Source organism: Ochotona princeps, chromosome 23 (assembly GCF_030435755.1).
Source record: "Ochotona princeps isolate mOchPri1 chromosome 23, mOchPri1.hap1, whole genome shotgun sequence".
Classification (NCBI taxonomy): domain Eukaryota; kingdom Metazoa; phylum Chordata; class Mammalia; order Lagomorpha; family Ochotonidae; genus Ochotona; species Ochotona princeps.
The window spans coordinates 39,218,168-39,230,596 of NC_080854.1; the positions used below are offsets into that span (position 1 = coordinate 39,218,168).

Consider the following 12,429-nt stretch of genomic DNA (forward strand, 5'->3'; position numbering starts at 1 on the left):
CGGGGGCCCCACCCGGGAACTCTGCGCCTGCGCGTACGTCGCGCTGGGGGTCGATGGGTGCAGTCTTGCGCCTGCGCAGAGTGGTCCCGCGGAAGGCTGCGCCAGGGACCCGGGCGGTCCTGGCGCCTTCAGCCCTGTAGGTGCGGCCTGGTCGGGGCGGGTCGGAGAGTCGGAGAGGGTCAGAAAGGGCCGCGGAGAGTCGGGACGGGTCGGAGAGTCGGAGAGTCGGGGAGTGCCGCGGAGGGTCGCGGAGGGTCGCGGAGGGTCGCGGAGGGTCGCGGAGGGTCGCGGAGGGTCGCGGAGGGTCGCGGAGGGTCAGGGCAGCGCCGGGGAGGTCGGTGGATCGGAGGATCGGAGCGTCGCGGAGGGTCAGGGCGGGGAAAGAGCCGCTGGTGGCTTCCCGGCCTGTCGCGTGCCTCCTGGGACGGTTTTGCTGGCACCTGGTCTCTTGGAAGTTGCAGTATTAGTGTTGTCCTGTGCGCTGTCTTTGCAAGATGATTCCATTATTTTGTTAAATTTACAGTATTCCCCCTCTTTCGCTCTTGTCTCGCTCTGCCTGAGCTGATCTGTCCCTCCTTTGCCCTTCCAGATGGTCCGTTCATCTCATTGAGGTCTTGTTCTGCTTTCTTGGTGCTATAGGGCTTACTCTGTGCTGCGTCCAGGGAACTGGAAACATTTTCTTGAATGAAAAAATCGTCCCTATAATCCTTTGTAGATGATGTGCTTGTGACAGATGTACTCGTATTCCTCTTATGTGGTTAATGGTATTTTTCTTTTACTTCAAGGTAGGTCCATGAATAATTTAAATGATCCCCCAAATTGGAATATCCGCCCTCATTCCAGGGCTGATGGAGGTGATGGAAGCAGGTGGAATTATGCCCTGTTAGTTCCAATGCTGGGATTGGCAGCTTTCCGTAAGTCATGGATTTCCTGACATTTTTGGTTTTGGGCCTTTAAGTGTGGAGGCGACAGAGTAGAGGAACCCAAAGACCGTGGGTGGCCTCCCAGGTGCCGCTAGCAGGAAGCTAGAATGGACTGAGCCAGGCACTGCAGGATGGGCTGTAGCTGTGGACCCAGAGTTGGCCCCAAAGAACAACCCTTTGCCTTGGTCTCACTGCTTTTCCTGCCAGAACTGCCGTTTCAGCACCGTGGCCGGGCTCTCCTGCACAGGGGGAGGCCAGGTGGGTTAGAAGGGTTAGCCTGCATTTAGAACGCTGGAAGGAGTCCTGAAGGGACTCTGGCTTTCCACTTGTTTAACAGGGTTGCCTTTGGTAACAGCTTTTGCTCATGACTTTCTTACGTTCCATTTTTGGGCTTCTGAAATGATGCTTTCTCTTCCTGGGAAAGTGAACTGGCTTATAGGATGTTTTTCTCTCGCCCTCTGTGTCTGTTTCTCTTTCAAATAAGTAAATTAACTTTTAAAGATAATCACTTTTTATTTGAAAGGCAAATTTAGAGAGAACTATCTTCCATCTGCTGGTTCACTGTGCAGATATCACATTTGGAGCTGGGCAAGTCCAAAGCTGAGAACTAGAGCTTCTTCCAGGTCTCCCACATGGGTGCAAGGACCCACGGGCTTCAGCTGTCCTCTGCTACAAATAAGTTTTAGAAAAGGGAATTTAGCTGTACGGTTCCATACAGAATGTCATGTTCCTGGTATCTCTGAGGTCTGAGCCCTTACTGACTTGACTAAGTGTGTGCTTTTCTCCTCCGTTGTCCATGTCAGGTTGGATTTGGTCTAGGGAATCCCGAAAAGAAATAGAGAGAGAGAGAGAAGCATATCGTGAGCAGACAGCCGCTTTCCAGCAGGATTTGGAGGCCAAGTACCATGCCACAATCTCAGAGAGTCGACGGGCCGTTGCTCGGCTATCCCTGGAACTCGAGAAGGAACAAAACCGAACAGCTAGTTATCGTGAGGCCCTGATCTCTCAGGGGCGCAAGATGGTGGAGGAGAGGAAGCTTCTGGAGCAGGAGCGGGCTCAGCTTGTACAGGAGGCGAGGCAGCTGCAGCCCCTGAGGGGCGCCTACCTGCACTGCCTGCAGGGGGAAGAGGACTGGCAGCAGAGAGCCCGGCGTCTGCTGCAAGAGTTTGAGGACGCACTCACAGAGCGCCAGAGCATCTACTGTAGTCGGTTGCTGCCTCGCGGCCAGCGCCTGGAGATGGAGAAGAGCCTGTTGGTGCGCGCCTCTGTTGATCCTGTGGCTGCCGACCTGGACATGGTGTCAGGGCTGACTGACATATTTAAGCATGATACACATTGTGGTGGCATCTGGAATACCAACAAACGCCAGAATGGCCGGCTCATGTGGCTGTATCTCCAGTACTGGGAGCTGCTTGTTGAACTGAAAAAGTTCAGGAAGGTAGAGAAGGTCATCCTAGAGAAGTGAGCCCAGCATGCAGTGGATGCTGTGGTGATGTCCTGGCTGTGGTGGCCCCGGGTGTCCCCACGAGCCATGGCCAAGTGAAGCTCATGCAGCACAGAATGTCCTGTTTGACTTCCAACCAGAAAAGCATAGCCTCCCAGTTACCTCAGGGGAAAAGTTGTTTTTCGAGATCAGGCGCGTTCAGGGTGGTATGGCCGTAGACGACAACCAAAAATTGTTTTTCTAAAAGTAATGAATGAAATGCAGTATTGATCTTACTGTAAGTAGCTTTGTTTTGATTTTTCCCTAAATAAACTGTTTCTTGCTGGAGTGATTTTTCTGTCATCTGACATTTACAAACTATCAGTGATGATAGAAGGAAGTAGTTGTCAGTGATGAAGGGAGTTGTGTGATGTTGGGAGGATCTCATCCTGTGGAGGGAAGGAGCCCGGGGTAGCAGGTGTGAGCATGGATGTTGTCCTGTGACCGGGGTTCCAGAGCAGTGAGAACATCTCTTACTACTTAGGTGACTCTTCCTCTATGCAGAGTCTCTTCCATGTGTCCATGTGCAAAAGTTATCTCAGTTGCTGCTTCAAGCCAGGAGATAGGCAGGTGTGCTGGTCCTTTTACACATGGCTGACGTGACCTGACACCATAGAATTCTCTAATCCTTTGTGAATATTGTCACTGCCTTCTGCGTTGGGTCCCCAGGACCACTCCCATTGCCCCTGACCTGCTGCGTGTCTCCTAGGACATGGCCTACCTGGTGCCTGAGATTTGTTACCCTGGAGAGCACAGGGCTCAGCATCTGGAGGGTCCTGGGAAGCCCCAGGTAGCAGCTCCTCCCATACCCAGCTATGACTACACACGTGAAATGTCTGCCAGGGTACTGGTAAGTCTGCATCTAGTGTTTTAATTTGGGGCAGGGTACCTGGCACCCTCCCGTGGCACATCCTCCCTGTGGCACACCCCAGTCCAGACTCAGGGGAGAGACCAGGGTTGAGTCGGGGTCCAGAGTTTGCCCAGGAAGTTTTGGCACAGGGAGCTTCTCATTAGTGGTAACGAGATCCAAATGACCGCCTGGCAGCCACAGCCAGCCCTGTGGCCCTTGTCAACTCATGCAATAAGATGTTCATCTTCCCTGTTAAAGTTTTGGTAAGGAAATGTAATGCTTATGCATCTTTCATACATGTGCTTTCATGGACTGGCACACTCAGAGTTGGCTTTCTTCCAGGAGCACACCTGTGGTGAGATGTGATGACAGCAAATGCCTCACAGAACCTGGAGTCCAGGATTGCAACTGCTGATTCCATGCTGAGTCATGAAGAATCTGCTCGACCCTTTGCTTGTCTCTGAGAAGGAGAAAGCTTTCTAGTCACAAAGACACAACGGCATGGCTAAGCAAGGAACAGACATGACCCTAAGGGACTGCCCGGCCACCTCTGATTCTGAGTATCTGCAACAGGCAGCACAGTATGGTCCTGGCATGCAGGCAGGTGCTTGTGGAGCACCTGTGTGGGGCAGCAGCCAGGCCCCTGCTCGACTACCGTAACAGCTGCAGTGTGAGGTGGGTGCCAAAGTGCCCGTGCAGTCACAGCATTTCTCTGCTAATTAGAACCCAGGCCATTGGCAACCAGGATTGACATCAGATCTTTTAGGAGGGCCTCAAAGCAGAATAAAGAGGAACCTGGAATGGCAGATGGGCAGCCATGGGCGTACCTGCACCCACATCTTGGTGCAGGGTTCAAGTCCAACCTCTGTACTGCCCTCCAGCTCCCTGCTAATGCTCCGGAAAGCAGCAAAAGATGGCGCAATCACTTGCGTCCCTCTCTTCCCATCCATTTGTACCATCTCTTCTTCCTCCTCATTGGCCTGTGCTGGGGAGTGGCCAGGTGCAGCACAGTGGTGGTGGGGGAGTCCCAGGGTTGGGCCAGGCAGGTGCAATGAGAATCCAGGTCTGGGACCTACATGGAACCCTCAGCCTGGGGCCCTTGAGGTGCCAGGAAGTTGCAGCTGCACAGACCCTGTCCAGCGGATGGGGGAGGAGGACCTGAGGCCTGGACTGGCCTGAGAACTGGGATTTTTGGTCCATCAGACTCCCTCTGAGCACAGCCAACCTTGCCCAGCTCCCCCCCGGCTTACCATAGGTCCTGCACTCTGCAGTCAGATCTGGAAGGAGGAGGAACAGATATGTGTGGGCAGGACTGGGTAAGCAGGGATGAAGGCCTGTTGTTACCCCAGACCGCAGTCCAGCCAGTGAGTGCCAGAGTGCATGTGCCCACGGGGAAGTCTAGTGAGAAAGACAGCAGAGGAGGGACCTGGGGGACAGACCCAGGGCTGGTGTGTGCAGGTGCCAGCAGCTTTGCTGTAATTGGGAGTGGGGGGGGTGGACCAAACTACACGCCAGCCTCCAACCTGATAAAATGGTTTATTGCCTTGCCATGTCTGAGTCAGCCACACTTCTCAACCTTGGCACAAACAGATCTGGGAGCAGACTGGGTGCAAACATGTCACTAATCATCGCATTAGCCACCAGAGCAGTCCTCAGAGGGAGCTTGGTCAGCACACAGCCCGAGTGGTCCTGGATGCAGGCAGCTTTGGTGTCCGCGGTCCAGATGACTTGTATGTAGAGCCCAGGGGAAGGAGCTGCAGCACACGGGAGAAGCTGAAGGGCACAAGGCGCCCCAGGCACGGGGCCACCCCTGTTGTCTCTTGCTTACTGTTTGTGGATGGTGCTCAACTCAGCCCTCTTCTGACATACTCTGTCCCCTCTTAGCTGTCAGGCTCCAAAGGCACCCAGCCCTCCCCACCCACATGGGCCTCACCTGCTCTGGGAGGCACTGCTCCCTGTCCCCTGGGCAATCTGTGGGCTATTCCATCTGTCTGAGGACACGGGAGAAGTTGTCCAGGGCAGCTCTGAATGCTTGCAGCAGGAAGGCCCCAAGCTCCTCACTGGTCTCCTGCACGTCAGGATCGAAGCTCCCATGCAGGGGCGTGCAGGCCTGAATGTCGTCTCGCTGGGCTCGTAGCAGCACTGCATGCAACTCCTCAGAGATTGCTGCATACTTCTGCCGGTCAAACCTGGACAGGGCTGGCTCATCCTGGGGGTAGGCAGTGTCCTCGGGATAGCAGTCCCTGGGCACAGGGAACTCAATGCACCGCAGCCGGGGGAGCTCGCATAAGGCAGCAAAGAGGCGCCTGAGGGCTTGGGCTGACAGTGGGTTCCCCAGGAACCGGAACTCCTGCAGACAGCTGCAGGGGCTCAGGCCCAGGATCATCATGCCCACATGGCTGTCAGCAATGCCGCACTCCTCCAGTGTCAGCACCCTGAGCGTTGCAGCCGCCTGGTTAAGCAGCTTGAAAAAGGTTGAAGGGAACAGGTGGATCAGGCTATGTCCGCTGAGGTCCAGCACCTCCAGATGGGTGGCATGAATGCAGTCTGCCAGAAAGGCCATGTCTGTGTGGCTAAGGGCGCAGTGGGCCAGGTCCAGTGTGCGCAGCGGGGTTCTGAGGGGGCTGCAGGGAGAACAGCACAGGTAAAGAGGAGGCCTATAGGGCTGCACAGCCCTGCTCATTCCCATGTATGGTCTGTACCATGTGGCGCTGGGCACGCCAAGTGTAATCACTCCAGGTGGCAAAGTCCTTGCATCCCCTTTCACATCGAGCACACAACTGCTCAGAACACTCAACGTGAGTATCCAGCAGACTCTGGGTCAACAAGAACTCCAAGAGGAAGCCCAGCCCTGATCACCTCCCACCCCCATCCGTGATCTGGTCAGCCTGGAAAGCCTGAAGCCCTGGAACCTGAGGGGCAGCCTCAGCCCATGTGTCTTCACTGGGCCAGGAGGGTGTAACCCGCCTCCTGCTGGGGTTTCTTCCCCACGCTCCCCCAAGCCTCTGTGACTCACCTGAGCAGTATGGGGACCTTGCCAGTCAGCGTGGAGAAGGCCAGACTCAGCTCTGTGAGGTGGGTCATGCGGCCCAGCTCCCCAGCAATGGAGGTGAGGAGGGCGTCTTGGCTGTCAGGAGTTGGGGAGCAGGCCTGGGGCATATCAAAGGCCCTGGTGGGCAGAGTGAGCGAGGCCAGCTGCGGGAAGCCCACCTGGGCCAGCAGCTGCTGCACATGGCCAGCGTGCAGCCGCACGTTATGCACCACCTCGAGCTTGTGCAGTGACTCCGGCCCCGCCAGGTGCAGCACATGCAGAAGTTGCTCAGGACTCAGGCTGTCGGCGCGGACCGAGGGGCAGCACAGCTGTAAGGGTGCAGGGCTGGCGGGCTGCAGGGCCTGCACCACCACCTCGAAGTTGCCATCGGTGACAAAGAGGTCGGCGAGCACCTGCACGGGGTGCCCTGCCACACAGGGAGCCGCCTGCAGCTCGCAGCAGGTCCTGGCCAGCAGCTGGGTGCGGCCCCACCGTCCCAAGGCTCTCCCACATGGGCAGTTCTGCTCCTGCACGTCCTGTAGGCCTGTGAGATCGGCCACTCGCAGTCGCCGCTGGCCACTCCGCCGCACATGGCGCACCAGGCCCTGAACGCAGGCCTCCAGGCAGGTCCGGCATGCGCGGTCCCGTAGGTCCTCCGGGTGCTCGGTGCTAGGTCCCAGCAGTGCCCGCAGTCGGAACTCCTCCAGGGGCCACTGTCCCAGCACAGCGCACACCACCTCTGGCTGCTCTAGCAGGTAGCCTGCCCTGAACAGCAGCGGGTAGAGGTCATGGGCCACACTGCCCAGGCCCTCCCGGGCCAGCTGTGGGTGGGACACCAGTGCCTCAGCCGACATGCAACGCAGCGACCTCATGGCGCCTGTCCCTCTGCTCTCTTGCCTGGCCCGTCATGCCTATTTTTAGTCACTGCAGAGAGGGGCTTCTGCCAACTTTGCCCTAGGTCTTGTGACTGCTATTTTGATCAGGGTGCCTGCTTGGCTATGACCCCAGAAGCATATGCTGGACCTCGTGGCCCCCACAGGGGGGAGGCAGAGCAGCTTGACATGGAGCCTGCACCAAACCTGCGAGTGTGATTTCACTTCTTCAAGGTGAGGGCAAGGATGCCAGGTTGGCAGATGTCCAGCTGGCCCTGCCTGGAGTCCCCTCTGTGTGGCCTGGCTTGTCACTAGACACAGGTGCATACATGCCACCCTCCGTCCTGACCTTGGGCTCCTGTTGGACCTGGTGCTACACATGCCCAAACCAGTGTGTGAAGCTGCATGTTGTGCCCCTGCAGCCAACAGGTGGTATGGTCACCATTGTGCCAGGGAGTGTGGGTGCTCAACCTCTGAGCAGATCTAGCACTTGCTTGGTAGTGACCGAGCTTGGCAGTTGCACAGCAAGATGGGAGCAGAGCAGGGATGATAGATGCCAGAGGCTCTGTCAGTTTCCCAGGTGCCCACGTTAGCAACTGTACCCTTGGTGCTTCATGGTTATGAGAAAAACACAACCAAGTTTGCTAGCTCTGCTTGGTCTGTGGGGTCAGGGGCTCCTCAGGGTTTCAGGTGGGATGGTAGATGGCCACAGGGCAGCACCAGGGGCTATTCAGGGGCCAGCTGAACTCCTAGGACACTGATGGTCTAGCAAAGTACAAAGTGTGACTAGGACACTGATGGTCTAGCAAAGTACAAGGCAGGAAAGTAAAATATTAACACTGTCAAGTCATTGAGTAATGTTAGCAGTTGTTTCTGAGTCTGTATTAGCATTATTCCCTGGTGGGTCTTCACAGACTGTTCCAAGATGGTCACAGGTGCCAAGTGGTGTCTCCTGAGAAGCTGAACTTGGAGGTTGTTGGGGACCTGGTCCCTTCCTCATGTGGAAACATCTCACATGACTGTATGGCCCTGAGCTCCCAACCAACAGTTCTGGAAAAGTGACCACTCCCTGGGCTAGGCTGGAGGAGTAGCCATGGGGGCATGTCAGGGACCCTCCCAGCACGGGAATTCTGCTCTGAGGAGCCAGTTTTCCCAGGATTAAGGCAGCATTTTGTCTTATGAAAACCACAGTCTTTCAACTCCATCATGTGCCCTGATGCAATCACTGTCCTGTTATAGGTCCATTCCCTAGGCATAAAAACTACCCAGTTGACCCACACTGTCTAAAGGGAAAGAGTGGTTACAACTCTTAATTCACTATTTGCAGTCCTTTGTACAAACATGTAATCAAATATTTTATAACTATATTCACCATTTTTCATCTTATCACTTTAATTCCTTACTTTAACTTGTAGTCTGTGTGAACTTCCATTACATGTCCACCAAATCCTTTGAGTTCTCACTGAATTTATTCAGCTTAGATGTCCGCAAATTTGGACTCAGCTGGACACTTCACACAGGTGGGAGCCAGGCAACAGGGGCAGTGGTGGTCACTGCTGTTGCAGCAGCTCCTTGTGCTACCTCTTATCCTGAGGACAGGTCTGCCAGTCGCCCCTGCTGTCTCTGCTACTGCCCAGATGCAAGTCATAACATGCAGTCCCCAAATGGCAAGCTAAGTATGGATTTAGCGGGAACTAATGAGGCACAGTGGGTTAAGCCACAGCATCCTATAGTGGGATGTTGGTTTGGAGTTCCAGCTTCTCAGCTCCCAGTCAAGTTTCCTGCTGGTACACCTAAGAAGATAACAAAGGGTGAGCCAAGTGCAACCCTTATGGGAGACCCAGAGTCCCTGGCTCCTGGACCTAGCCTGGCCCATCACCAGCTATTGCAGACATTTGGGGGAGTGAACCAGTAGTTGGAAGAGATAGATTCTCTCCCCTGCCACTGTGTTTATTCAACTATGTAAATATTGTGCTCGCTCTGGCAGCACATAAGCAAATAAGTAAATATTAAACATTAATGGTTTTATGGAATAGCTAATGAGAACAAAGCCACAATAGCAGCAGAGCTGTTTTTAAGACAAACATATGTGCGTGAACACACACATTTTTGGAGATATAGGAAAGTTTCTGATGACTCACTCCCCAAGTGACGACAACCGCCGGTGCTGTGCTGATCCAAAGCTAGGAGCCAGGAGCTCTTCCAGGTCTCTCACAAGGGTGCAGGGTCCCAAGGCTTTGGGCTGTTCTTGACTGCTTTCCCAGGCCACAAACAGGGAGCTGGATAGGAAGCGGAGCTGCCGGGATTAGAACCATTCCATGTGGTTTGCAAATAATACATAAATAATGTTTCACCAGCACTATGACCGTGGGGATTCAAGCCCAACCTTGCGTTTCCTCCATTTCTCGCAGGGAAGCTGGAGAGAAGCACGCAGCCTGTCTGGAACATCTTGCACTGAGCCTGGGCAGCCACAAGAGGGCGTGCGAAACCAACTTTTCAGATCAACATCAGAACCGAGGGTGGAACTGAACCTGTGTCCTCAGGGATAAGGAATCTAGAGCAGGGTGCTTAAACCGTGTCTTCAGGGCCTGCTCACACCAAGCTGGGCTCTACCTGCGTCCTCGGGGCTGCTGCCTTTCGCTCACCAGGGAATGCTTCACCCCCCTCCAGGGGCATCCTGGATTCAACTCTTTTTCCTGCAGGCCACCTGGTGGACACGAGAGGACGAGAAGCTGCCCTTTCTACCCCTGGTGGGCTCAGGCCTTCTGAGCTCTAGACAGCCCAACCCGAGCCATCCTAGCATCAGGTGGGGGTCCCAGACAGTATTCCGGGGCACATGTTGTTGGAAGATCAGGGATCCAAGGCCGAACAGCCCACATACCAAGGCCCGGGAGAGGAGGACGCTTGGGGCCTAGCATCAGCCCAGGCCTCTGTGATAGGAAGTGTCAGGGTGCCTAAAAGAGTAAGGCACTTAAAGAACCCTGGGAGGTGGAGACCCACATCAGCGTGCCCACAGATCCTCTGGGAGTTGGAGTCCCACGTCAGCGTGCCCACAGTACTCTGGGAGCTGGAGTCCCACACCTGCGTCCCCAGAGGCCCTATGAGAGCTGGTGTCACACACCAGCCGACTGGGGTTGTACTTTGCCAGATCAGGTCTCAGGAAACCTTACCGCCACCCCCATTCCTCAGGGAGCACCCTGACATGCAGGCTCCGGGAATTCTTTGGCAAGTGGAGCAGCTCCCCGGTGGGCTGCAGAGAGGGCTTCATGGATTTTTCTTTTTTATTTCAAAGTCAGATATACAGAGAGGAGAAGAGACAGAGAGGAAGATCTTCCATCCGATGATTCACTCCCCAACTGAGCCGCAACGGCCGGTGGGCGTCGATCCAAAGCCGGGAACCCGGAACCTCTTCCAGGTCTCCCACAAGGGTGCAGGGTCCCAAAGCTTTGGGCCATTCCTTGACTGCTTTCCCAGGCCACAAGCAGGGAGCTGGATGTGAAGTGGAGCCGCCGGGATTACAACCGGTGCCCCTATGGAATCCCGGCGCGTTCAAGGCAAGGACCTTAGCCGCTAGGCTACGGCGCCGGGCCCCAAGCTGCCCTTTCTACCCCTGGTCGGCTCAGGCCTTCTGAGCTCTAGACAGCCCAACCCGAGCCATCCTAGTGTCAGGTGGGGGTCCTGGACAGTATTCCGGGGCACGTGTTGTTGGAAGATCAGGGCTCCAAGGGCGAACAGCCGCTAGGCCACGCTGATGGGCCCCGGCTCCATGTATTTTTGCATGTGTGGGGTGGCGGTTAGGGTGATGTGATACACTACTCGGCCTTCCTCGGCCTAGCTGGGTGGTGTCTGGGCATGTGGGCTCCTAAGCCAGAAGCAGGTGGATGGAGAAGTAGGCACCAGAGGTCAGCAGCCATCTGCAATAGGAAGTCCCAGGCCCCAGCTGCTGCGGAGAGCACCCTGCACCATGCAGCCCTGCTGCCCAGCACATCTGATGATGGCCGGCGAGCCACCAAGCCACCAAGGCCCGCACAAGGGAGGGCTTTCAGGGCCTGTGCTGCCTGCACACGACAGGGTGCACAAAGCTGCCCTTTCTACCTCCAGCTAGCACTTGAGGGGTCAGCCATCCCTGTCATGTGCTTTGGAGGCAGGAATTTGGCCTCACAGCCTCCAGCCAGATGCTGCTGCCCTCTTGTTCACCAGGGAGTGCTTCACCCTCCTCCAGGGATCCTTCTGGATTCAAGACTCTTTCTCCTGCTGGTCAGCTGTGGACTGTCGGCTGCCGCTGATGTGCCACCTTCCACAAGACATCCCAACAGCTGACGTCTGTTTTTCACAGAGGTCCTTCTCCCCAGGACAGGTAGAGTCACAACATGCCTGGATCCCTCCTCTGTAGCGGCTGCCCTCACAGCACGCAACGGCATAAGTTGTGCAAGCCAGGGGGACAGGCACCTTCAGCAGCCTGGTGAAGGAGCTGCTGAAGGGTCCAGCAAGGGTTGGTGTGGTGTGGTGTGGTGTGGTGTGGTGTGGTGTGGTGTGGTGTGGTGTTGTGTGGTGTGTTGGTGCGGGGTATTGTCCGAATGGGTCAAGCCTCAGCCTGAGAGGCGGATGGCCCGTATGGGTACTGCTTCGAATCCTGGGTGCTTCCCCTGCAGTCCAGCTCCCTGCCGATCCTCCTGGGAGAGCAGCGGAGGATGCTGCCAGGGCTTGTGCCCCTTTGCCGCTGCACCCCTGTGGCCCTGTGGCCCTGTGGGAGATCTGGAGGAAGCTCCTGGTTCCTGGGCTTGTCCTGACCCAGCCACAGCTGTCTCTGGTGGTGGTCCTTGGGGAAGTGAGCCAGCAGATGCCAGAAAGCTTGCTGTCTCTCCCTCTCTGTTCCTGTGCGCTTCCAAGCAAAGGGGGCAGAGGGAGGCAGGAGGGAGGAAGGAAAAGACAGAAAGCTGCCGGCCTCCTGCGAGGGAGCATGCTGTGTGCTGTGTGCTGTGTGCTGTGCTGTGGCTCTAGACTGCTTTTGTCTGTCAATGCAGACCACCAGGGCGTGCGTAGGGCTTCCGGTCATGGGTCTTGTGTGCAAGCTCTAAAAAGAGTGTCCTTGAGAGCCAATGCCTCTCTGAGCTGGAGCTGGGCTGCTTCCCTTGATTTGGCAGGAGAGCCTGGGATGAGCGTCCTGCAGTGAGTGCTGGTGGCCACGAGAGGGCGCGCAAAGCTGCCCTTTTTTTTTTTTTTTTTTTAGCAGATTTATTTATTTCATTACAAAGTCAGATATACAGAGA

General features: G+C 55.8%; 2 protein-coding genes across 4 annotated transcripts; one reads left to right on the forward strand and one right to left on the reverse strand.

Annotated features, from left to right (window-relative positions):
- Positions 1 to 15: 15 nt before the first annotated feature.
- CCDC127 (coiled-coil domain containing 127) lies at positions 16 to 2,545 on the forward strand. 2 transcript variants are annotated; one of them, XM_004597911.4, is made up of 3 exons: positions 16 to 140; positions 786 to 914; positions 1,727 to 2,545. In XM_004597911.4, exons 2-3 carry the CDS (start codon positions 794 to 796, stop codon positions 2,386 to 2,388), a joined length of 783 nt encoding a protein of 260 aa, XP_004597968.2. In that variant the 5' UTR covers positions 16 to 140; positions 786 to 793; the 3' UTR covers positions 2,389 to 2,545. The 2 variants fall into 2 exon arrangements, with proteins under 2 accessions (XP_004597968.2, XP_058535959.1); XM_058679976.1 differs by having other exon boundaries at positions 16 to 136.
- Positions 2,546 to 4,849: 2,304 nt separating this feature from the next.
- On the reverse strand, positions 4,850 to 7,859 carry LRRC14B (leucine rich repeat containing 14B). 2 transcript variants are annotated; one of them, XM_058680098.1, is made up of 3 exons: positions 6,273 to 7,859; positions 5,959 to 6,072; positions 4,850 to 5,880 (listed from the first exon to the last, which is right to left on the reverse strand). In XM_058680098.1, the coding sequence occupies exons 1-3, from the start codon at positions 7,157 to 7,159 to the stop codon at positions 5,235 to 5,237; spliced, it is 1,647 nt and encodes a 548-aa protein (XP_058536081.1). In that variant the 5' UTR covers positions 7,160 to 7,859; the 3' UTR covers positions 4,850 to 5,234. The 2 variants fall into 2 exon arrangements, with proteins under 2 accessions (XP_058536081.1, XP_004597969.2); XM_004597912.2 differs by lacking the exon at positions 5,959 to 6,072 and having other exon boundaries at positions 6,273 to 7,854.
- Between the last annotated feature and the right edge of the window lie 4,570 nt (positions 7,860 to 12,429).

What these genes read in the sequence shown, in the direction of transcription:
- LRRC14B (XM_058680098.1), bottom strand. Translation starts at nt 7,159, where the DNA reads ATGAGGTCGCTGCGTTGCATGTCGGCTGAGGCACTGGTGTCCCACCCA. An exon ending in AAGGTCCCCATACTGCTCAG is followed by an intron (nt 6,073 to 6,272) that starts GTGAGTCACAGA and finishes TTGTTGACCCAG; the next exon opens with AGTCTGCTGGATACTCACGT. An exon ending in GGCGTGCCCAGCGCCACATG is followed by an intron (nt 5,881 to 5,958) that starts GTACAGACCATA and finishes TTCTCCCTGCAG; the next exon opens with CCCCCTCAGAACCCCGCTGC.
- CCDC127 (XM_004597911.4), top strand. Translation starts at nt 794, where the DNA reads ATGAATAATTTAAATGATCCCCCAAATTGGAATATCCGCCCTCATTCC. An exon ending in GCTGGGATTGGCAGCTTTCC is followed by an intron (nt 915 to 1,726) that starts GTAAGTCATGGA and finishes TGTCCATGTCAG; the next exon opens with GTTGGATTTGGTCTAGGGAA.